The 23,545-nt window shown below is 39.9% G+C and overlaps 1 protein-coding gene across 1 annotated transcript; it reads left to right on the top strand.

Moving 5' to 3' along the window:
• The first annotated feature begins 621 nt into the window (after window positions 1-621).
• On the top strand, window positions 622-23,228 carry stox1 (storkhead box 1). Its single transcript, XM_020648092.3, has 4 exons — window positions 622-1,161; window positions 18,373-18,525; window positions 19,352-22,034; window positions 22,717-23,228. The coding sequence occupies exons 1-4, from the start codon at window positions 828-830 to the stop codon at window positions 22,868-22,870; spliced, it is 3,324 nt and encodes a 1,107-aa protein (XP_020503748.2). The 5' UTR covers window positions 622-827; the 3' UTR covers window positions 22,871-23,228.
• The last annotated feature ends 317 nt before the right edge of the window (window positions 23,229-23,545 follow it).

Below are 23,545 nucleotides of genomic sequence, written 5' to 3'. Positions count from 1 at the left end.
AACTTTTATTTGATACTCTGATTATTGGAATACTTTCTCTTGACTCTTGACTTGACTACTTTGTTTGAAGGCTGGTATTATTTAAGGTTTCTTGTAATATCTCCTCCCTGTCTGTCTCCGCCTTGGTCCTGTGTGTTTGTATTCATACAGCGTCAAAAAGGGAAGTAGACTAAATAAAAATTCATACTTAGTCATTAAACAGAAGCTGCATGCAGTGACACCTCAGTCCACATGCTTCCTCTGATGTTAGTGTGTGTTTCTATGTTCTGTGCATGCAGGAAGTATTTTACAATTTCTCCTGACTCTCCTAATTAACACCTTTCATTGGTTTGGGGCCAGATTTGATCTTTTTTTTTCTTTCATGGAAAAAATGATGCAAATAGGTTGCATTTGATCTAATCAAACAATAAAACAGGCAAAAATAAACATTATACACAATCAAATCTTAATATGCTTTATTGTGAATGAAACAGCACCTGCAGTCAGGTTTCTGCTGGACAGCAGCAACACACAAACACACTCACATGCACAGACTGGTGCACAAACAGTGGGAGGTCTACCTGTGTGACCAAGCCGCAGCAGCAGCAGTCTGGTGAGCCCTCCTCCTCACTGCCACCGTCACTGGTTTCCCTGGAAGCCGAGAGAAACCAGTCGGACGCTCTGTTCGCCTCCGGTTCACTCGCTGCGGGACTCAGACGCACAGTGGAGGAATGCGCTTCAAAACGCGGAGTTTGCTCGAATCTTCAGAGGGTACAAGTGTCTTTTAACAAGTGCATTTTCCCCCCTGGTATGATAGCTCTCTCCTAGAGACCATACAGGCGTTAGAAATGTCTCACCAGCAGCGGGTTGTCCAGCTCGCTGCCGCCTCACTCGCCGTAGTCCTTGGTCCGGACGAAGAGAGTTTGCGCGCCGGCGGAGGGAAACTTAACGCCAATACTACCACAAGCGGTCAGGAGATTTTTGCGGACTTTAAAGCGCAAAACGTGCGCAGTTTCTGGAATAAGAGACTCGTCAAGGCCATAGCTGAAGTGTACTTTCAGGGATGGATGGAAAATTTTGTGCTTTTCATTCACGGCAACGCAAACAACCTGGAGGTGCTGAGAGAAGCGTGGATGCGCAGAGCTCTGAGGTCACCAAAGGGATTTATCATCAAAGCTGTCGGTATGTAGCATCAGTCTTGTCAATGCACTGACAGAAATGATTTTATAAAGTATTGTTATGAATCAATCAGATCTTGTAAAACAACTTTCCTGAGCTGCTGAAGTGCAGATAGGTATCAAAACTCCTGTGACAGAAAAGAAGGCTGCAATGCAAATGAACAAGAGCAGCATGTCATTGCTGATGGCACAGGAAATAAAATACTGTAGTGAGCTGCACTCTCACACAACATGTAAGTGTATTTAGGAGGAGGGGGGGGGGGGGAGGGCACTGTAGAGTCACACGATCAGTAACACTGTTTTACACACTGACACAAATGTGTGAAAGTCATAAACCTTGATCAGGGACCAGGTTTTCTAACCCTCAATCTTCACCATGTCAGACTTCTTTTTTGCTTTTACCCAAAAGGTGGAGTATTTTTTAGTTTCAACACTATTTTATCAACAGATTTGGACTCTTAAAAAGTATGTTTCTATCAGTCACTTGTTTCCTGGATGCTGCAAAATGATGAAACTTATAAAGAAATATCAAAACAAAAAAGGACGCATCTGTTTAAATTCCTGAAACAACATGACTTTTCTCCTTTTTTTTAACATACACAACTCCTTTAATAAAGAGAGGCATTATTTGAACAAATCTTTTTTACACATAGGCGTACGCTGAGAGTGTGTAAATGTTATTTAAGCATAGTGTGGCGTTGAGAGAGTCTGCAAGCTTTCTGTCTTGCACCTCTCTACAACAACCCTTCTCCAACTAAATAGAAACCACAAATTGTTGCCATGCTTGAGTAGCAATAGCAATTTCTCCAGCTTACCAAAACACAGACACATTTCAGCAACACATGTGTTGCACACAGCATCAGTTTAATTGGTATTGCTGATATTCCTTTACCTCCCCCTATCATTGTCTGGTGCGTTTAATTGGATTTCAGGACCAGTCGGCCTGCCTTTGTTGTCAATGCTGTGATATGTTTACCAAAGCTCGTTAACAAAGCTCTGTATACCATGTAATTACTTCTAATTGCTCTTCTCCAACACAGATGTGTTTTAAAGCAACTGCTTGAAGATACAATGAATGGGAACCTTTATGTCTCCTCCTATAGCATGATCTCATGGGCTGTAAATGCATGACAGGCCCACTGCTGGAGTAAATGACAACCATGCAGAGGTTTCAGACTTTGTGACGGTGATATCTAGAAGCAGATTATTCACATGTTTTGGTAGAAAGATGCTTTATTTTAGATTCTTGTAAATGCAGAAACTGAGGAGTTTACGTAATGGTCACCATCTCCAACATAGAAATTATACCACAGGATGCAAAATAGTCAGAAGCTGTTATCCCAATGTTTGGATGTTAGTTCAGCTGTAGCATGTTCATTTTGGTTGTTGAAACAGTGACCCAGCAGCACACACATTGGCTCTGAATTTGCCACTCGGTCCAGCTGCCTTGCCCGGGTTTCTAAGTCCAACTTTCCAATAATTTGTTTCTCTTTGTTTGAGGGTTATTTAGTCTGGATTGCACTCCTTGCCTCTGTTGACATTGTATCGGTATGTCAGCTCTCTCAGATTGAGCGGTGCACAGACAAGTGAAGGGAGGAATGTGATGTGAAGGAAGGGAAGAAGAGACCACACAAGGGGAGATGTGGGAGGGCGTGGAGCATCTGCGGGATGGGGTGAGGGGTGGGGGGGATGCTAACATGCCAACCTGCTGTGAGACAGTTTCTGACCCAGAGATTCAACCAAGCAAACAAACTGTATGCTAGCCAAAGGTGGAGTTGAGCTTTGACTATCCACTGCATCAGCGTAAAGTTGAACGTGCATGAAGAAACAGTTGGATAGAGGCGTCAAGGTCACACTTTAACAATAGGCCTACTTAAAAAGAAAAACAGATACTTTTGTAAAAATTGTAAAAACACAAACATGTTATTATAAAAATTTAACACAAAAGTGTCCAATTTAAGTCCAAAAATACAAACTATAATTAAAAAAAAAAAGTTCAAATCATCTGAGTAAAATGTCCACTCTTTGTTTCTGTGCAGAGATAACTGAAGTGAAGTTTGGGAGATTTTTTTTAGTCTTTTCTCATTCTATCTTAAAATCAATTCAAAACACTGAAAAAAGTGATTACATGCAAGTTTCTCTTTCTAATGAATTTCATTTTGATATATTTTTGTTTCATAATGTTTTATCTGTTGTGTGTGATATGTGGTAAAAAATACACAGGGGTTTCAGGGGATGGACAGCAGTGGCCAGAGTCACCTTTGAAAACTGTTTTAGCACATTTCCTTTAAATGTTTACTTAGTATTAACATTTTCCTTTTGAGCCCTTTAAGAATTGAGCTCTAAAGATTTACATGTTATCACTCTGTTACTGTAATGTAAGTGGGTAAAGTAGAACTGACTAGTGGCGATATAAACAGTAAATAAATGCTATGCATTCTTATGTGTGAACACACATGTAATACCAACTAGGGCTGGGCGATATGGACCAAAACTCATATCTCGATATTGATTAGCTGAATGGCGATACTCGATATATATCGATATGTATTTTATTAACAGTGAAAACATATGGAAAATAAACTACCTATTTGTGAATTTAAAAAGTAACATTATAAAATAAAAATGTTCCTTAAATACAATAAAGGAGAGAGAGGAGGAGCAGGGTTAAGAGGGACAGACAGTCAGTCATCATCAGTGAGATGAGGTAAAGGTGACCTGGCACCTCTGTAATGTTATTTTAATGCAACATAAACTATATCCATATTAACGATATTGTCTAACCCTATATCTTGTTTGAAAATATATCGATATATCTTAAAAACTCGATATATTTCCCAGCCCTAATACCAACCCTGCATAAGTCATTGCTGCAGTTGGGCCACGCCAGGGAAAACAGCTGCACGCTGCCCCTGAACACACACCTATCATCTTTTTTCTTCTAACTCTTCTCAGGAAATCCTGTTCTTCACTACTTTTAACCTCTGCAGTTGAATGCAAGGCAGGAATCGATCAGTCATTGTGTTTGAGCTTCACACCGGAAACTTGTCAGCAAACATGTTTGTGTGTGGACTTGTCACCTGCTTCTCCTCCTTCACACACCCTCCACCTCACACCACAGCAATTTGTATGGAAATCAGCGCTGGCAGCCTTTCAGAAACTGCTTTACTGCCTTCTCACTGAGAATTGGTCAGCAGTGAATCACTGAGTGACTGCCTGCCGACCACCGCCACTTTTCTCTTACCCAGGATTAATGTCCCTCTACTTTCATGGCCAGCGAGGGAGTGTGGAAGTCAGACCCCTGGATTGATATCCGGCACGGACTTAGAGGCCTTGACATCGTCCTGATATAAATATGTCAGCTAGAAAACAGAAATGTTATGAGTTATGGGCTACAGTGAATTTTGAACAACCCTATTTCCTTTCTCCAGGTCAGAGCAAGGCTGAGACGTGACTTTACTAGCAAGAGGGCTTTGTTTGATGGAAAGTTAAGGAACAGGTTTAAAAGATCAGCTTAAAGCTTCCAGATGTGGTTTAAATTAGTGTTGTAAATTGGAGATAAAGATTGTAAACTTAAAGACCCTTAGTTGAATACACTAGTTCCTGTTTGATTTGACTGATTATCAGAGCCTGAGTGAAGACAGACTGTTCTGTCAGTCACCTCTGAGCGTCCTCTGTAGAAAAAGGAGGTGTTGGGGAGATGAGGAAGATTAATAGAGGATTGGGATGGTGCTGAGGTTAGGCAGAACTTGACAGACAGGGTGAAGAGTTAGTATGAACAGAATGTGTTGTTATCCTTGTGGGAATGGGCCCTGCTGGTACTGAGGTTGACCTTTCCACTTCAACTTGTGAATGTCTGCAGGGTGTTTCTCAATCTCTGAAATTATCTCTTCATCCCTCCTCTTCCTTAGTTGTTGTTTTCGAAGTCACGCCGAAGTTTAACTGCAAAATAGTTTAATTCATGATAAGTACAAGTAGAAAGGAAATCCCTATTGGTGAGAACAGAAATATTTAGCATGTCTGCATTTATACTGTACCCTGACTAGTCCTGATAATCAGACGCAGATATGGTTTTGAGCAGTGGTTCTCAACTGGTGCTGTTTAAAGTTGGTCTCGAAGGTGTCAAAAACTACATGAAACGATTTTTAAACATGTTTTTTCCAATTTCTTTCTTATTTCACATAATGTTCCCTCTGAGGTCCCAACTGCAATTTTTTCATGAAATAAATCTAACTGGTAGAAAATATTTGATTTACAAAGTTGCATGAAGGAGTTCCAGATATGTTATTTTGTAAAGTTTAAAGTTCTTATAATGTGTCAAATTTTGCAGGAGCCAGGGAAGCTAAGTTAGTTGTCTGTTGTCTTTAGTTCCACAGTTGTCATCTAGCTTGAAATTTAGTTGGTGCATTTCCAAATAGCCTAGTTCGACAGTCTGAATAAATTCTTTCTGACAGTATCAAGGCTAACCAGGCACTCTTGTTGAAACCAGAGGCTTCATAACGACTGTTAGCAGGTCCTGCATTATTTAGAGTCTGACTATTGTCCCTCCAGCAAGATGAGCATGAAACATTTATATGGAGTCAGCCAGTGGTGTAATGAGGTGTCCTGTATCCTCCCTACAATCAACCTCTGTAAACTGTCCTCTTGAACATGGACATGAATGAGTCCTCTGGACAGACCTCTCACTTTCTCCTTGAAAAACACTTTTTGACCATTGTAGGACCTGGTAGGTCTGGATCGCTAGAGCAAAGCTATGCTGTACTATTTAAGCCAAGTTTTCTTTTTCAATGGTATGTTTCATTTAACTCGCCATACCATCTACGTGAGGCATTCCTGAAATGCTTCATTTACTCTTGAGATCATTTCCTGAGTTCGCTGGCTCAGAGAGCCTCATTTCTGCTCCTAACTTCTCACTTGAAAGTGTCCCAGTTTCACACTGGGGGTGTCTGCTTTCATGAGGGTGTTTTGTCAAAGTCTCAAAGCGCTTCTCTAATGGTCATAACTCTTCCAGATGTTGGCTTATTAACCATGACACCCCCTAGCAGGGCCATACCAGCTTTAAATGGCCCACCCTGTCCTAACTAAGCAGCACAGGTCAAAGGTTACAACCTTTCTTCCTAACAAGCTACGTTGAGGTCACACAGCTTTAGAGTGCTTGTTAGCCAAAACACATAAAAACATGCATCAATACAGTATCCAGGTGTTTTTCACTCACAGACGTTCAGCCTTTGTTAGAAGTTTAAACAGAAGTTACCAACATTTTAAGTCTGGCAACACAATCCAATCATCCTCCATGTAAATTATAATCAATGTAATGTCAAATATTTCATATATGCAAGTGGTTAATGTTGTCTTTTACTATTGAATTATTGGAATGGCAAAACATTGATGTTTTCAAATCATTACTTTAATCACATTAGATTAATACCCTTTCAAATACCATAGTAATTATTTAAATGATTCCCTTTTTTAACTTTAAGTTTACAATTGTATTAGCTTATCTATTTCAGCTAAGAGTATTTAAACCATTTACCCATTAGTTTCTGTTAATATTTCATCTGTTACTTTGCTTACTATTGTATATCCACTTGCCTACTCCAAGCTAACAGCTTTTTCAACAGTTTATCCGTTACTTTTGGATACTATTACAACAGCTATTTTTAGCTCCCAATTTCGGCTGTCTAGTTATGAGACTTATTTTAGCTAACAGCTATATGTTTAGCATTAATTTAGCTCATCTTTATTCTTAAGCTAACAACTTTCATTGTTTTAGCACGCTATTTAAAAACAGTTTTCAGTACTTTACACTTTTATTAGACTAAGCTAAGAAACATGTCAATGCATTATTACTTTTAGCAAACCATTTCAACTTAGCTTGCGTTACAGACTTTTAATACATTCGCCTACATCTAGCATACAGCTATTTTAAGTTTTTATTCAATGCTTTTAGCTAGTTATAGTTGTTTATTCATTACTTTAAGCTAATTTTTGAAAATGTTATATATCGATCCATATATTTCTATCCATATCAATCTTTCACTTTCAGCTTCTTTTAAACGTTAATTAGCCTACTTTAAACGAACAAATCGTAGTGTATTAATGACGATTTTTACACACTTTACTGTTTTTTTTGTAAATTTAAGGATCAGATGTTTGTAAAAATGTTTGGTTAGGCTATTTAAGCTTTACTGATCATCCCTGTAGTAGTCTGAATGTGGCTTCTCTGTATTTTATTTCTGGTTAAACAGATAAATGAACGGACTCCTCAGGCGCACAGTTGTTTGGGATCAGCTCCTGCTCCGTCATGGATAACTGATCTCAAACAATATTGGTTAAAGATAATCGCTCTCCAGCTCCCTTGACACTGATTCAACAACATCAATATAAAAACATTAAGCTGTCAAACAAAATACACGCTGTAGTTTTCCAGGCTGAAAATGATGAAGAGTCTGGATTTTGACAGCGGTTAGTGCGATCTTGTTCTTGTAAAAACAGAAGAGGACCATATACCAAATAAAACATCCCATGTGCTGGGACTAAACAGTGTGGGGGTGCTATTGATAGATGTCTTTGATCAAAGCCTATTCAATTATTCATGCTAAATAAACAGTTGCCTGAAGATTAATTGAAATGTAACATGAAAGGATTTGACTTAATATAATGAAGAAAATCAGCTTACTTGAAGTTTGAAATTGCTTTTGAAAGTGTATTGTTGGTAAGTCAATTCAATCTGCAGTTCCATTAAACAAGCAGTGCTCCTTTTTATCTTTTACAGACCAATGCCAAGGGTACGTCCTTTCATTTCGAATGTATTACTATTACCTACACTTGTAAAAATGTTTTAGTAGGCCTATACGGTTCAGATATGAGAAACCTTGACCTCTGTTCTCAGACATGACCCTCCACAGTGTCTACACATGTGTGTGCATGCCACTCGGCACATCATTTGTTAGCCACATCCTTTTCCATTGAGCAGGAAGCTCACCCTTGGTGCAAATCAGGCATCTTGGCCTCTTTATCGACCCAAATATTGGGCTCACCCGTAGCGTTGGAGTGGAGCGTTGCCAACAATAACAGTTGAGGAGTTTCCTCTGTATCCATCAGCTTATACACCCTGTCAGCAGCTGCTTGGGTTTCCCTCGTGGGACTTATATTCATTCACTCTCTGGTCAGATGAATGGGTTGACACAAAGAGAAGCTATATTACATTAAATTTGGTATTACTATTACTCTTCCCTTTCCTGACAGGATGTTTTCTTTGCTTCATTTAGCAGTGATAAATGCAACGGTATGCCAACATTGGTTCTGTGATAGCAGAGTGCTGTGTTATTGTTGCAGTTCAAGAGTGAAAGATGCTTTCAAGGACCAACACTGAGCTTTGTGCTGACCAGGTAGGGTGCATTTTAAATGTAATGGATCTTTTTGCAGACACTGGACAGGAGCTCTGTTCTAAATACTGGGATAACAAACGCAGGAATCCACTGTAGCTTGAGCTAGGTTTAATTAGAGGAAATGGGTCTCATCTGCCAGCAACCTGACTGCCATCACTCTTGATTAAGGAGTGTGGATCTGCTAGAAACCCACTGAGATTGTGAGCATATGTTTTGGTTGTGTGGTGTCAGTGGGGAAAAGCTACATGGAGGAGGGTGAAAATACCTAGATCTTTGACAATAATGAAACTGTGAAAACTTTTCAAGTTCAAGTTCAAGCTCAAGCTTATTTCTGAGCGACACAAGCAGTGCAGGACTAACGTGTACAAGCACTATTAAGTTATATCATCTCTTAAACAGTGAAACCAAGGAAAGTTTACTGATGTTTAAACAGTGAACATGACTGGGCCAAGCATTACACCTTGTTGAACACCTTGTGTTTGACACATACTGGTATCGGGCAATAAATTAAAACCAACCCACAAAAGAAAATATTCAGAGCCAGAAAAAGTCTTCACAAAATCAGGAAATCATTGACTTCCAGTTAAGAATCAGCAACCAGAGCAACATTATGTAGTTGTCGTTTTTTTCAAGCATACACACTAGAAAGTAGCTGTGACTTTGTTTAGATCTGAAGTCCGGCTGATTAAAAATAGACGGTGAATACAAATTTTGAAATTGACTGTTGATTATTAATAGGAAATTTTTTTTCTTCTCATTTTAAAGTGAAAGACCATGCGAAGCAATGGATGGCCTTCAGTGTTTAAAAAAAATACAGTATATAAGAAAACAGTCATTACAGACATTTGGTTCATAAATCTCATTGTGATTCATAGAAAAGTAGTTAGCAAGTTTTTGCAGAACATCTGGCATTGACTTGGCTTATTCTTTTCCCCTATAGTTAACTTGAACAAGAGACTTTAATAGAAAATGTTGACTACTCCCTTTTCCAATCTGTCTGTAAATCCCACATTTTTGTCTCTGTAACCAAACATTAAGACCGTGAATTAAGATGATATGTAGGGTTTAAAGTACCTTATACATAGCAGGGATTCTTAAAGAAGTGAGGAAAACACATGTGCCCGTTAACAAAGGAAAGGTATTTTTTAAATGATTGGGACTAACCAGGTGTCTGGCAGGCTGTGGGCGTAATGTTCATGGTCATGAAAGCAGACGAGAGACAGAAATGTTGGGGTGTGTCCTGTTCTGAAAAGGTACGAGGTAAAGAGATTGGAAAATAAAGTGTTGTGCTGGCACTACAATGTGTTGGTATCAAGTGACACACAGCACTTTGGGCTTTGCAGTAAAGGCCTGTCTACCTGCACATTGGTAAACACCTGGTCGAGCATATTTCCTTTTTCATGAGAAAAGCACACTACTTCAGTACCAGGTCTTTTGTTTGTGGTTGTATGAGGTTGACCACAATTCAGATTGTTTTTCCTGTGAATCATATGGTAGAAACATAATTTAATGACATAGCAGCTGCAGGGATTTGTGGCCAATATCTGTGGTTACCACAAAGATGTTTTTTAGCTCTTTTAAAGCGCGTTTGAGGCTCTTAGTCACAGCCTGTTTGTGCTTTCTTGCCAACATATGTTAAATGTCAAAGGGATGATTATGGCAAAATGAGTCCCAAGGCTATAGCTGGATCACAGATACCCATATTACTCTTCTGCTGCTGTTTTTTCTTTAGCTTCAGCTTTGTATTGCATGTGGCAGGTTGCTGCCACAGTAAAGGTTTCCATGGTGATATGAGTCAACACAAAGCCTGTCTGTGTTTCATTGCTCGAAGTTTAAGCTGAATCCTCTTCGGTCGTTTTGGCTTTCTACCTGAACTGTTCTTATGAGTATTGTTCATGGTTAGATATAGCATTCAAAAAGCCAATATATAATGAATGATAAAGAAGGATTTAGTTTATCTGACTCAGAATTGCCAACAACATGGCTTCTGAAACGTGGATTACAAAGAGGGCACAGTCCAGATTTTAGTGTTTTCCTCCTACTATGCTTAATATTTAAACACAAGCACTTTGAGACACTGAACTGTCAATAGGTCTGATTAAATATTTACCTAATCCCTTCAGATTTGGGCAGTTTTATTGTTGTGAACCAATCAATGAGCTGTAAACTGATTGGTGGCTCAAGACGAGTTTTCCATTTTATTGCTTATTGATGTTTTTAACGGCTTCGGTGGGAGACATGATGAGAAAATTTTGCCAACTTTACAAAGATAGGTCTTTTTTTTAATTTGTGTATTCATTAAAAAATGTATTTAATGAAAACGCAAACCTGTAATGTATAGCTAAAGTTTGTCTCGCTTTTTTTCCAGAGTTTAAGGACAGGAAAGGGCAGTGTTGTTGTTGTTGTCAGACTGGGCGAGGTTTGGTTGTTGGGACACTCGGCCTGTGATTGCTCTCTGAAGGGATCTTTTCACAGTTTATTGGGCCATTTAACTGCAACGCCCACCTCTGCACGTCTGTGTGTTGTATGGGGGTGAAAAACTTGTAAAGCTCTTTTAAAAAGGCTGATGGGCTCACACACACACACAAGAAGGGAAAGGCGGGGTCTTTGAGGCCTGTTAGACACAATAACAAAGGGAAGTGGTTGTGGGACTCGAAGGGATCCATGACATAAGTTCCAGTCAGCATCTCCTCCCATTACACTAAATCTAACTGTATGAATGTTTGACATTGTCTCCCCAGAGATTTAACACAGATCTTTCTCGTTCAGCCTCTAGATCTGCTGAAGCATCTTGGTCACATGGTCTCAGAAGATGGTAGACATCGGGGGGGGGGGGGTTGCCATTTGGGCAGTACTCAAGTTTATGTTGAATGCCACACACTGTGTCCTTAACGAGGGAGAGAGAAGATTAGCCTGTTTGCTTACTGGAGCCAATAAGATTAGACGATACCAGGATGTGATAAGATGGTGTGTGTCTTTGTGTTTCCAGAGGGGCCATGGATGGAGGGACTGGGACAACAAGCATGATGTTTCAGTTAGATTTTACCTGTGATAAAATGAAGGTGAGGGGTCATGGACTAGATTCAGTCACATGTTGTGCAACCTTTTTTATGCTCTCCCATGCTGACATTGATTTTGACGAATTCTTGTAAAAACTTGTAGATATATGACGATTATATTTTAAAGAACAATCCTCCAATTGTGAGCAGCAGGAGCGCTCCCATTTTTCTCCTGGTTGGTTTACGACAAGCTGTGTTTTAGCGACATGCTCAGTGTCCTCAGTGTTCTATCCTCAGCATGCAACCATACAAATTTAGAAGAACTTGTTTATTTATGCTTGTTTAAACTTTTACCACATATATTATTTGAGTGTGCTCACATGTGAGTTTAGCACTAAACAGAAGTAGGGCTGACTATCATGAGAATATCATTAGATTTGCAGGTATTTGATTCATGCTATGCAAGCTGTCATTAAGGCTTTATCTGTATCTGTTTTAAAGGTCCCATATTATGATTTTTCTGGTTTTATATGTACTTTAGTGTGTTTTCCAAGTGTCCTGTGCATGTTTAGGCACATCTATGTGCAAAAATTCAAAGTCCGCGGAAACGTGGCTTCTCCTACGTCCTCCTGTTAGCTGTAGCATTAGCTGCATGTAACGCTCGGTTCTAGCCCCCCTCGATAAAAATGTGTCAGTGCGGCGTCATTGTCAGAGTGAGATCACTGATCTAAGCCCATTGGCTTGTTGTGGCAAGCCCAGCAGCTCATGTTGAAATTTCAGAGAAGCGTGCTGAGCAACTGACCAATAACGACAGAGCGGATCGGCAGACCAATCAAAGCAGACTTGGCCCACGTGGGGTCTAACATTGTGGGCTCAACAGAGTGTAGCTGATGGACTCAGAGCGTAGAGGGAGCAAGGAGGAGCAGTACATGAAAACAGACACTTTTTTCAAACTTTAGCTATTGTGAACGTACAAAAGTAGGTACACAGATTAAATATACGAACCCCAAAAAGGGCATAATATGGGATCTTTAAGCACCGGTAAGCATTTTCTGTTGGGTTGACTGAATATTTGCAATAAAAGCTAAGCGTTACCTCTTTACGATAAATGCATCATGAACAGCGTGTTTAATCACTGGAAGTCTGCAGCTTGCATTTTATTACTTCCACTGTTTGCTTGAAAATGTTGTGTCTCAAATGTCCCTTCTTTTAAATGGCTTTGAACATCACATAGCAGAACTCGTCATTGGAAGGATTCTGACTTTTCGGTTCAGCAAGATAATTACGAGATAGTATGACATTCAGAATAAAAACCTTACTTTCAATCTGAGTGAATGCAGCTGATGGAAGGTCTACAGTGTGTACTGTATGGTGTGTAAGTAAGATTTTTTTTTCAAGGGACTGGAGGTAATGCAATCACTTATGAAATTGGACTCATGTGGCTCTGAGAGCAGCTAACGACACAGCCATGTGAATACATGTGGCATTGATCAGCGTCTGCTGCCAAAAAGATCTCATTGGGAATAGAGAGGGAAGGTCTGCGTCAGTCATCTCAACAATCTGAGCACTCAGCTTTCGGCATTTCTTTTTTATGCCCCAGGCTGCATTTTTTTCTCAAATGTTCAGTTAATGACTTGGGATGAAATGCATGTTTTTAGTCCTGTGTAGAGCACAAAGTATGGTTTTTCAATTTATTTTCATGATATTAAAAATTAAATTGCAATTTTCTCTTTCATGCCAAACTGGCAATAGTACACGCTACACTTTACAGTAGAAGCACTCTGGTTACGGTTTTTGAGGTCATGGTGTCTTGCATTTAAAAAAATCCAAATCCAGACCTCAACCTAATCAAAAACGTTTCTTTTATAAACTTCTCTGAATGTTCCTCTCTTACTCCAGGAATGAATATTGCATTTACCAGCAGTTCTTTCCCCAGCGGAGTGCACTATATGGATTACAACAGGCATTATCACTCTCCAGTGTGCAGTTACTTTCCAGTTGAGTGACCATCTTTTTTTTACCTTATACTGAATATCTTTTCCAGAAGTTGTTTGATAACTGCATTTGAGGGATCAACACAATAAATTGGTATATCTATATCTTTCTATCGCTACAGATCGAACATAAAACTAAGAAAGATATCGTTCGATATAATGGTATCAGATTTTTCTCTCTCCCCAATATTGATATTGGCCTCAAAAATCCCATATTGGTCGGGCTCAGAAATAACCTCTACTAGCAATGGCCAACTTTTCTGTGCTTCTAGTGTAGCTGAAAGTTAACCATAAAGTACTTGAGGCGAGGAGGATTTCAGTTTCAGTGAGTGTGAATTTTTTTAGGTTTGACAAGCAACTTGAGAAGAAAGGATGGAGTTAAAGTTGAGAGACTTTAGAGTTTTAAGAGTGGAGGTGACTGGAAGTTGTACTTGCATTAAGATATCTGTTGATAAAGTTAATAAATAACTAAATTGTCCTCTTTAGATGATGGCAGATAAGATCCAGGATTGCATTACGGCCAATGATCGAGTACTTTGCCTACAGATTTGATCTTTGAATTGAGTTTATACTCAAACAGAACAAGTTTGTTCAAAATCAAAGTAGTTGTCCCTGACAATACCACGAACAGTTGCAGATATTGTTTTAATTAACAGATTAAGGCAACATTTTCATTGTCTCCTCGAGGGTCAACTTAATGTCATACTCAATTGTTTACTTGAATTGGGATAGAAATTAGAGCTGAAACTAAATTTGATGCCCTTCTCACCTTTGCTCGGCTGCATTATCACTGTGTTAATCCTGCATAGTTGATGAAGAGGTGAGGCGGTATGCACACCATTTTATCAACTGAAAGCATTTTACAGAACACACACTGAAAGATTAAGACTCTCCTGGCCTTTTAAACTCCCTCGTTTTAAACTCCAAGCCAGTTTACAAGTCATTTGTTTTAATATAAATGTATCTGTATTCTGTAACCCCGAGCAGAGATAACCCCAGGTTGATAGAAATTCTACAATTCATTAGGCTGATGCTTCTATCCATAGAAACGATATCATTGTGACTTCATACAGGGCATTTCCTTCACTTTGAAAAATCCCCTCTAGACAAAAAAAAATAAATTTTATCTTCCCAAGCAGAGAAGGGCCAATCTCTTTATTTAGAACCACCTCGTCTCCTGTTCGTTTCCCTCCCTCTTCCTTTTTGCACGGGGTTCGGCTGCCATGGCACCCAGCACGGTATCCATTCAGTGTATGACAATGAGAGTAAAGTCGGTGGCCTGGTCTTAGATTACATGAACACAGAGGTCTGTTTTCCACTCAAGAGGAGACGGTTACAACAGTGAAATCCCCTGACTGTCACGCCTGCTAATGTTAGACTCAATAAACACCAATCCTCTTTCATTTAATCTTTTTTCCCCACAAATAAACTATCTCTTCTCTGTTGAATTTTTTACTCAGTATTGCTCTGAGACTGTAATAAGTGGCTGGTATTTTGGTGTGTATTTCTGTTTTTAAACTTCCTTAAGAGTATAAATCCTGTCCAACAGGATATCCTGCTTTGAAACAGGACATGGATAACACTTGAGCTCTCTCTCTGTCTCTTGGGTTCCATTTAAAAAAGGTAGTTTTTCCCCTAAGTTTATTGATTAAGACGTACATTTTGTGCTTTCCCGTCCTCTGACCCCATCGTATCCTTTGCTTGCCTTTTCCCATTAACAGCCCATTAATGCAGCCTGCATTTGGACGACCAGCCAGACATTCCTATAGGAAGACAACAATGAGGAGCTAAGTCAGCAGCACTAATTCACTGCCCAGGGAGACTCCTATTGAGATATCCGCTCTGAGGTTTAGTCAGATTAACGTCTTCTGTCGGAGTTGGGGCGAAGCAGATGGATTTTCTTTACGATCCCACCGTGTGTCATGGGATCCGTTTTAGAGAGAAAGACCCCTCTCTGTGAGAATTACGAGTCTTAAGTGAGCGCACTGTGCTGATAATTGTGTTTTTTTTAACTGACTCTGCTTGACACATGAAGATGAAATATTTTCTGTTTAATGTTCTCCTTATCTCCCCTGACGGAGGAGTGTTTTCTGCCCGCTCAATCACTGCAGAATGTTTTTTATTGGGCGGGTAGAAATTGTGTTTGGTAAATTGGGAAAACCATTTTGGTGGTTTGAACCTATGAAAAATTGGGCAAACTTACAATAAATATGCCCATTCTCTCCTATTTAAACTTCATGTATTAATACTTGTGTATAACTTAGTGTATAAAACTCTTAGAATCGAGACCTTAACTTTAACATGTGGCGGGTCAACCCCATGAGTGTTCATTGAAAGCAGGAAGGCCCTAAATAAGCGTCTTTAGCTGTTTTCACACATGCACTCCGGAAAGTTTATAGAAAATGTTAGAACAGCCTGTCTGTGAATTTACCTGAGTTACTTGTTTTCGTGTCCTTCACAGAATGAAGTTTTATCTGTCGGGTGGGAGGTGGGGGTCTCAGGAGGCAAGACTTGACATAAAAAAAAGAAATGGCAGATTGCTGATGAAGCGACAGTTCAGACTGACACTTAATGATAGCTTTGAGTAATCCGATATATTCACATTATCTAGAACCAATTCAATCATACTGGCTAGCAGAAAATAGACTTAATTTCTGAATATTTTCACACATTGGCTCAGCCTGAGATTTTAGTAGGGAAAAGGTTTTCATGGTTTTTCAGCAAACAGCTTTGGTTAGTTAACTGTTTGACACCTACAAGCAATGAAGGAGTTAAAACACATGCCTAGAATTAAAGTCTTTATTTCGCTCAGCTAAACATGCATCATGCACTTCAATACTTTTAGTTTATTTCAACTAGACTGACCCTTTTTAATCCCCCTTCTGATGATATTTTTTTTTCCATTTTAATGGTTTTACATTTGGCTGCTTCATGTCAGTCATATCTGGACAAACTGTCTGTGGTTCTTCATTGGTCGTATTAACTTTGAGTAGCAAAAAAAGAAAAAGTCTGTTTACACATTTCTTGTCAAACAAAAATTATTGGTGGGCGTGCCTTGATTGATTGTGTGTGTGTGTTCTGTCATGCTTTACCACAGCATATATTTGATTTGTTGTTTATTTTACCATCCTCGGACTTAAGTGGTTCAAGTGTGAGAGTTGTAAATGTTTAGTTTACACCAAGTGAGAGCTGGGCAGTGTTTTCATTGAACATCCTGAGACTGAAGGGAGAATCACTCACGGTCGCACACAGACGTCACATGGTCAAGTTTAGGTCTGACTTTTCTCATGCAGTGCAGTCATGAAAACTGATAACCACATTGAATTTACATTGGAAAAATATCGAAGTCAAAAAGGCGCCCACAGATTGTATGAGCTTAATACAATGCAGAAAAGTATTTTTGTGTTGGATCAGTTTTATCTGTTACCTGTTCTCCTCCTCTCGCAAATCAGGTGTAGCTGATTAACTAAAACTAATTTTCCAGTCCTGTGGGTAAGGACATGTTCATGCCCATGAAGGCTTTTTCATATAAAGGGAGTCTGTGTTAAGTTAGTCAAAGTGCTAATCATTCACCAGCATTGAGATAGTTTGTTTTAGTGCCTTTTCTTCGCTCACTTCTTTAGTAAACATGACATTTTGTGCCCTGTGTATGAGTATATTATTGTTGAGAATAAAACAGCAGATATAGGAGCCCTCATGTTCATGTTTTTGATCATAATTTAGTTTGTAAAATAAATAACTTTTCATTAAGGCTGCAGAGGCTAAGCAAACATTTCTCTCTTGTCCTTTAACGTTTTTGAAGAGGGGTTTGTATTGATTTCTTGGCGATCCCTTTATTGTTATGCAGAGAAACAAAAAACCGCAGTCTGCGTTCTTATTGTAACCATAACCACAACAAAGCTATGCCTACCCAAACCAAAACATACATAGGCATTTAAACTCAACCCTGTCTCTTATTTCCTGAAGGAAACAAAAAAATATGCATTATTATGCCTTAATACACTTTCATGTTTTGAAGACAACCACCAGCTTCTCTTCCCACAAAAGCCCTATCGGATTGATTTTTTTTTTAATAGGCAATGATCCTATTAGAGACTGCCATGTGTACGATGAGGATACTAAATATTGAAATACAACTGTGTCATGTCATGATTGCCTGTCCAATTAATGGTGCATTTTTATGACATATCCTGTTCCTTTTTTTTTCCATTCACTTTGCTTAAGAAAACCCTGTTTGCCTGAATGAGCGTAACCACTGCATGTTGCTTTAATTACATTTCTCCATATGTGAAACTCTGTTGGTTGTTTTTTGATTCTGAAATATTTCTAAAATGTCTGGTAAGCTTTAAAGCTTTATAGCCTTGTGGCTTCTGTCTAATAGGGTCCCTCGGTTTGTTTGCATGTTTAATAATATTTTTCAAAGGCTATTTTTTCCCAAACTGTCTCTGTCTTTTTTCTGGGTCTCTCTCACTTTCGGTAACATGTTTGTCTTAGGGCACCTCCTAGACGTTCGGGGCCGTGTGATATGTCGGGCAGGATATCTGATCTGCCCAGCAGGCGGACCTGTGGTCACTTCTGTGGGAGTAATGGAATTCTGCGGTCTATCCCAATACAGATGGAATTTTCAAAGGCAGTCAGGCATGGTTCATATAACTCGGATAAATAGACCACCTCGGCCATGATTTAGAAGGTGGTCTGGAGAGGAATGTCAACTTGAGGTTGTTTTCACTGGCACCACAAGCCAGAGAGAGACCTCTCTAACCCAGGTGTGTTTGTATGTGCTGCAGCAGGCCCACCTGTTTTCAACCAGTAATCTGTTTGTGTGTTTCAGGTGATCTGTCACCAGTGCAGATGTCTGCTGTCCCACAGTCCCAGTTCATTCCCTTGTCTGAGGTGTTGTGCTCCGTCATCTCAGATATGAACTCCTCTCAAATCATCGTCAACCAGGAAGCACTTATTAATTACATGAGCAAAGCCCATCCAGGTAATCCATAATATACTTCCTCATCTCGTGTCAACTGCAGTTAAATGTGAAGATTGATACAGTTCCCATACCAGAAATAGGAAGCCTGTTAGCTTCACACAAAGACAGGAAACAGGAAGAAAACAACCGAGGGTCTCTCTAAAGGTTATACAATCTGTTAACCAGCTTTTAAGCAGTTACTGGATATTTTGTGTTTAGTTTAACACCTTGTGTGCCTGTGTAGATATTTTTTTAAATCTTTCAAAACAAAAGTTAAATGCTAGATAAAAGTGACACAGAGCTGTACCCATTTTTAAATTGTTGTATCTTAAATTTCTAATTTAGATTCGTTTATATACTATTTGTATTTTCATATTGTGGTATATGTATTTTAATGTATCCTCATATAGTGTTATTGGGTTGTATGTTATTGAATATTATTGTGTTATTGTATGATCAAGAGTTGGAAATTAGCATTAGTTACAAACTCTCTGCAGCACATTAGTTTCATGTTTTTTATTGAAACTGTTAAATCATCGTCCCTATTAAATAAATAAAAAATTCAAAGTTAATTCTTTAGTAGGCTACACCTTGGCATACTATTCAGCACTGCCCACTGTGAGGAATATAGTCTCCGTACAGGGGGTGTGTTTTCCTGTCTTTTTGCTTGGCTAAGCTTAAGTTCTGACGGCTGTAGCATCATGTATTACTTCAATCCTCTTAAATAATTAACTAATTGTCCTGGTTCACAATAGTAGAACATTTGTTTAATAGGATTTTAAGACATGGGTTTTTATTCCTAACATATTTTTTCCTCTTTCTTGTCTTTGCTCTTTCTATGTCTTAGGGATAACTATTCCCACTCAGGACATCCTCTACAATGCTCTTGGCACTCTCATAAAGGAGCGCAAAATCTACCACACAGGCGAGGGATACTTCATCGTCACACCTCAGACCTATTTCATTACCAACAACATGGTCCGAGAGAAGAGCTGGTGGACTTCTGGTTCAGCAGAAGACCCTCCCTCACCTCCTCCCATTACTTACCTATTGAGCAACGATGCATGTGTGGAAAGCACTCAAACTCCACCAGTGGCGCACTGCAAGTCTTGCAGCTGCTTCAGTCCTCTTCAAACATCCTCTAATATTACCTCCACCACTTTAACAGCTACCATCCCACCCTCTACTGTCCCAGACCAGCATTCTGTCTCTGTTTCTATAAGTGAATGCACAGGCAAGAGCTTAAAGTGGCCAAGGCCATTAGATCACAAACCCACAGTGCAGCATCAGTCCACCTCAACAGCTGCAGATTGTCAGGCAAGTGAGATCAGCAAAACTACAGCCACTACTAACGCCACTGGCCGCAAAGAAAAAGACAGCAAACCAGGTAGGAAGTTTGGTCTCAGTTTGTTTCGTAGGAATGGAGGTAAAAAGGAGAAGCCAAAGAAGGAGTATGCATCATTTTCAGGCCAGTTTCCTCCAGAAGAGTGGCCGGTGCGAGACGAAGACGACCTCAACAACTTACCCCGTGATCTGGAACATGCCATCATCAAACGGATCAACCCTGAACTGACCGTGGACAACCTGACACGCCACACGGTCTTAATGAAGAAGCTGGAGGAGAGGAAAGAGAGAGGGAATGACAGAGTGCTAGACAGGGCCCTGGAAAAGGACGATAAGGGAGTTGACAAGGGAATGTCTACTGAGATCCTAACCTTTTCCAAACCAAGGCATCATCACTCGTCTAAGGCAGGAGCAGGGAAAAGATCTGCTCAGAAGGCCTCTCGGAGCAGGAGGAGGGCCCATTCCTCCAAAGAGAAGCAGCGGGAAAGGGTGAAGGAGAGGATTAAGAGTAAGGCCCCTATATGTGTAGATGATTATCCGGAGGGGGAGGATTTGATACCGTCTCGACTCAGAGTGGAAATCCCTGCTGACGAACCAGATCAAGTGGAAGAAGGAGGAGCTGTTGAGGGAAAATCTCTGTATAAGAAACGTATTGACAACCCTTTCCAAACGAATCCAATAAAAGAAGCTGACTCCACTACACCTTCCAACATCAACAAAGAGAACAGAAGACGAGAAATGAAAGAGGGAAAGGCTTCAGGGCCAGGGAGGAAGGAACGAGCCGGTCACCGCTCCAAATCGTGGGATCCGCATCGAGCCAAAGTGATCCCAGCAGATGGTGAGAATGCAGGAAAGTCCCCAACATCTGAGGACAGGTACAACTGTGTCCATGAGAGGGACCTTACTGATGATCATCCGAGCCAAGCAGGCATAAAGATAAGCAGAGAACTGCCACTTGACTACAGCTCAGCCTACCCACAGAGCAGTACGCTCCGGATAGATGACAAGGTCCGACATCAGAGGGAAGGCAAGGAGAGCTGGGAGAAAGAGGGATTTTTTCCAGAGGTTGAGTCCAACACAGTACCAAACCAAAACAAAACCATAGATGATTGTCTTTCACATATCCAACAATACTCGAATACTAATGTCGACCACCCTGCCCATCCCCATGAGCAAGCCATCAGTCACTCATACGACCCAAGTCTGCCCTGGCCGAAGCCTTCTTTACAGCGTAAACACTCCCTCAGACTCTCAAACCCTCAAAGGAATGACGTCCAATTACCTGACAAACTCCTTTCACTCCAGCAGGGAAGTCAAATTAAAGCCTTCGAGGAACATCAGGATACAAGATGTTTCCTTGTCGGTAACAGAGTGGAAAGGACTATGAGCAAAGGAGACAGGATGGATCTGATAGCTGATAGAACTCATTCTATAACGGACACTGACGGCTTCATAGAAGACGACTTCAGACTCTATCAGAGAGTAGAGGAGCGGGAGGATGAAGACGCCTGCAGCTCCTTGTGTCTGAATGAGGAGGAGATAATTGATTCTGGGAATGTGTACCAAACAAGATTAGTGGACTTTTGCGACCACCCGTTGGTTTACCATAGTCATGAATCAGATTTGCAGTATCAGGGAAACAACAGTCACTATTACAATTCTGACTTGCACCAACCACAGGTTGCCTTGATACAAGATTCAAGGGACAACACTTTTAAAGAAACCAAGAGGGAAGCTTCCCTCAGCCCGACAAGACCTGGAGAGACCAGCTGGAGAGTCCACCATCACCATCAGAGGACTAGATCACCAGGGGCCAAAAGTGGTTCTATCCCCAGGCAAGTAACATTGACCCAGGACACAGGACATGAGGTCAGCCTGGATTTGGATTGTCCTGAACCATCTGAAGTTGCAGACAGCAGCATCTTCGACTACTGCCAGACAAGTGAGGTAGATTCAGACACAGAAACTGTCCGCAAGTCAGCCGATGAGGGCGACGGGGAATCAGCTCGATGGATGGCTGATGTGGAGGAAGTGCACGACGATGAGTTCAACCAGACAGAAGGTCCTCAAACCCACAGAGCTGTTATGAGCATGGCCAGTGGAGCCAGAGGGGCAGATACTGGGGAAGTGGTGGAAATGGGAGAGAACCAGAGTATCACAGGCGACAGTGGTATAGATTCTCCTCGGTGAGTGCCTCTCCTTAATAGCTGTTCAAATTAAGTGTTATTAGATACCTTGTATTATGTTTCCATTTCATTATAGTTCACTTTGAGACAAGGGACATCTTTCTTAAGAGACTATATTTACTGAAAGTGAGACAGCTAACACAGACTTATTGAAGAAAAACAGGTTTTTGTAAAAGGAAAAAATATCACAACCAACAAGAAAAAAACCCCAATGCATAACCAAGATCCACATTTTCTTTAACGTGGTGATTTCACACCTTAGGCTCCAGTTCTACCTCTTACACTAGACTCTATCCCTCTGCATTCTGGAGGAGACAGGCAAAATAAACACTATACTTTGGTTAGTTAACCTCTAGGTTATTTGCCTGTGGTTGGCCTTCCTCCCAATTTGAGTTTTTTCCTTTAAAGTCAAGCTGAGCAAACACCTTGTGAGCAATTACAGCATCCAGTATTTGGACAGAAGGGAGTCATTTTGATAATTATGTGTAATTGCTGAGCAGCACTTAAACTCTCATATTGTAATCAAAGAGGCAGAAAAGACTCTTTTTCTGACATTGAACTCTCTCTGCTCCTACGCTATCGGCGGACAGATGGTGCTCATGAGAACATCATCCTTTACAAACTATGTGGCATATTTATAGATGTGTAATCAACCTCATGCACACCTCTTTCTGCTCTACAGGACCCGTGTTAGCCTGGCCTCCAGCAACACTGTCATTCTGGAGGGTCTCAAGAGGAGAGGCTTTCTACAAAACTTGGAGAAACTGCATGCAAAGAGCAGCGCCATTCGGCCACAGAGCTCGCTGCTACAGTTGACTCCAGTCATGAACGTATAATGATTTCTTTAATACGTAAAAGCCAAAACCACAAGATTGAATATTTGTTTCCATGCAATTTCTAGGTCAGAAACATATCCAACACATTTACCTGACAACAATTAGTCTTTTTGTACAGGTGTAAAGTATAAATAAATATTTTTCTTTCTGTAAATAATTTTAAATATATGCTGACTTTTTTTTTCATTCAATGAACATCTTCTGTTAATTGTGTGTATTGTCATTGAATTTGATATAAATGTACAGTTATCTTTCTTTAAATGATCCATTGGCTATCATTTTCAAAGCATTAACTTCTCATTGCATAACCTTTTGACCCGTTAAGTAGGAATTCTTAAATAAAATTGTGTATGTCAAATCATGTGTCTTTCTTTTCCAGATTTTTGCACTGTTGAAAAACATTTACCTGAATGACATAAAAAAGAAAAACTAATTTACCCACAGAAACAATCCAAATTATCTCAACAAATAGTTTTTTTTAAATAGTTGACTTTGCATTTATGGTTTTATTTATGGATATCTTACAGCCAACTACCAGATTTCATTTATATTTATCTTTAATTTACAGTTTAGTGTATTTTTTGGTGGACTGTTGGTTTGAGATCATTTTACATTTGTATGGGCTCAAAGCATGTTAGTGTTATCTCTAGTATAGTGTAAATATCTGTGATACTA

The sequence above is a fragment of the Labrus bergylta genome, chromosome 10, assembly GCF_963930695.1.
Source record: "Labrus bergylta chromosome 10, fLabBer1.1, whole genome shotgun sequence".
NCBI classification, from domain to species: domain Eukaryota; kingdom Metazoa; phylum Chordata; class Actinopteri; order Labriformes; family Labridae; genus Labrus; species Labrus bergylta.
The sequence above is the reverse complement of the archived record's forward strand: the minus strand, read 5'-3'. Positions and strand labels throughout refer to the sequence as shown.

Coding starts and splice junctions, on each gene's coding strand:
- stox1 (XM_020648092.3), top strand. CDS start 828: ATGTCTCACCAGCAGCGGGTTGTCCAGCTCGCTGCCGCCTCACTCGCC. Junction 18,526..19,351: donor CATGAGCAAAGCCCATCCAG/GTAATCCATAAT, acceptor TCTATGTCTTAG/GGATAACTATTCCCACTCAG. Junction 22,035..22,716: donor AGTGGTATAGATTCTCCTCG/GTGAGTGCCTCT, acceptor TCTGCTCTACAG/GACCCGTGTTAGCCTGGCCT.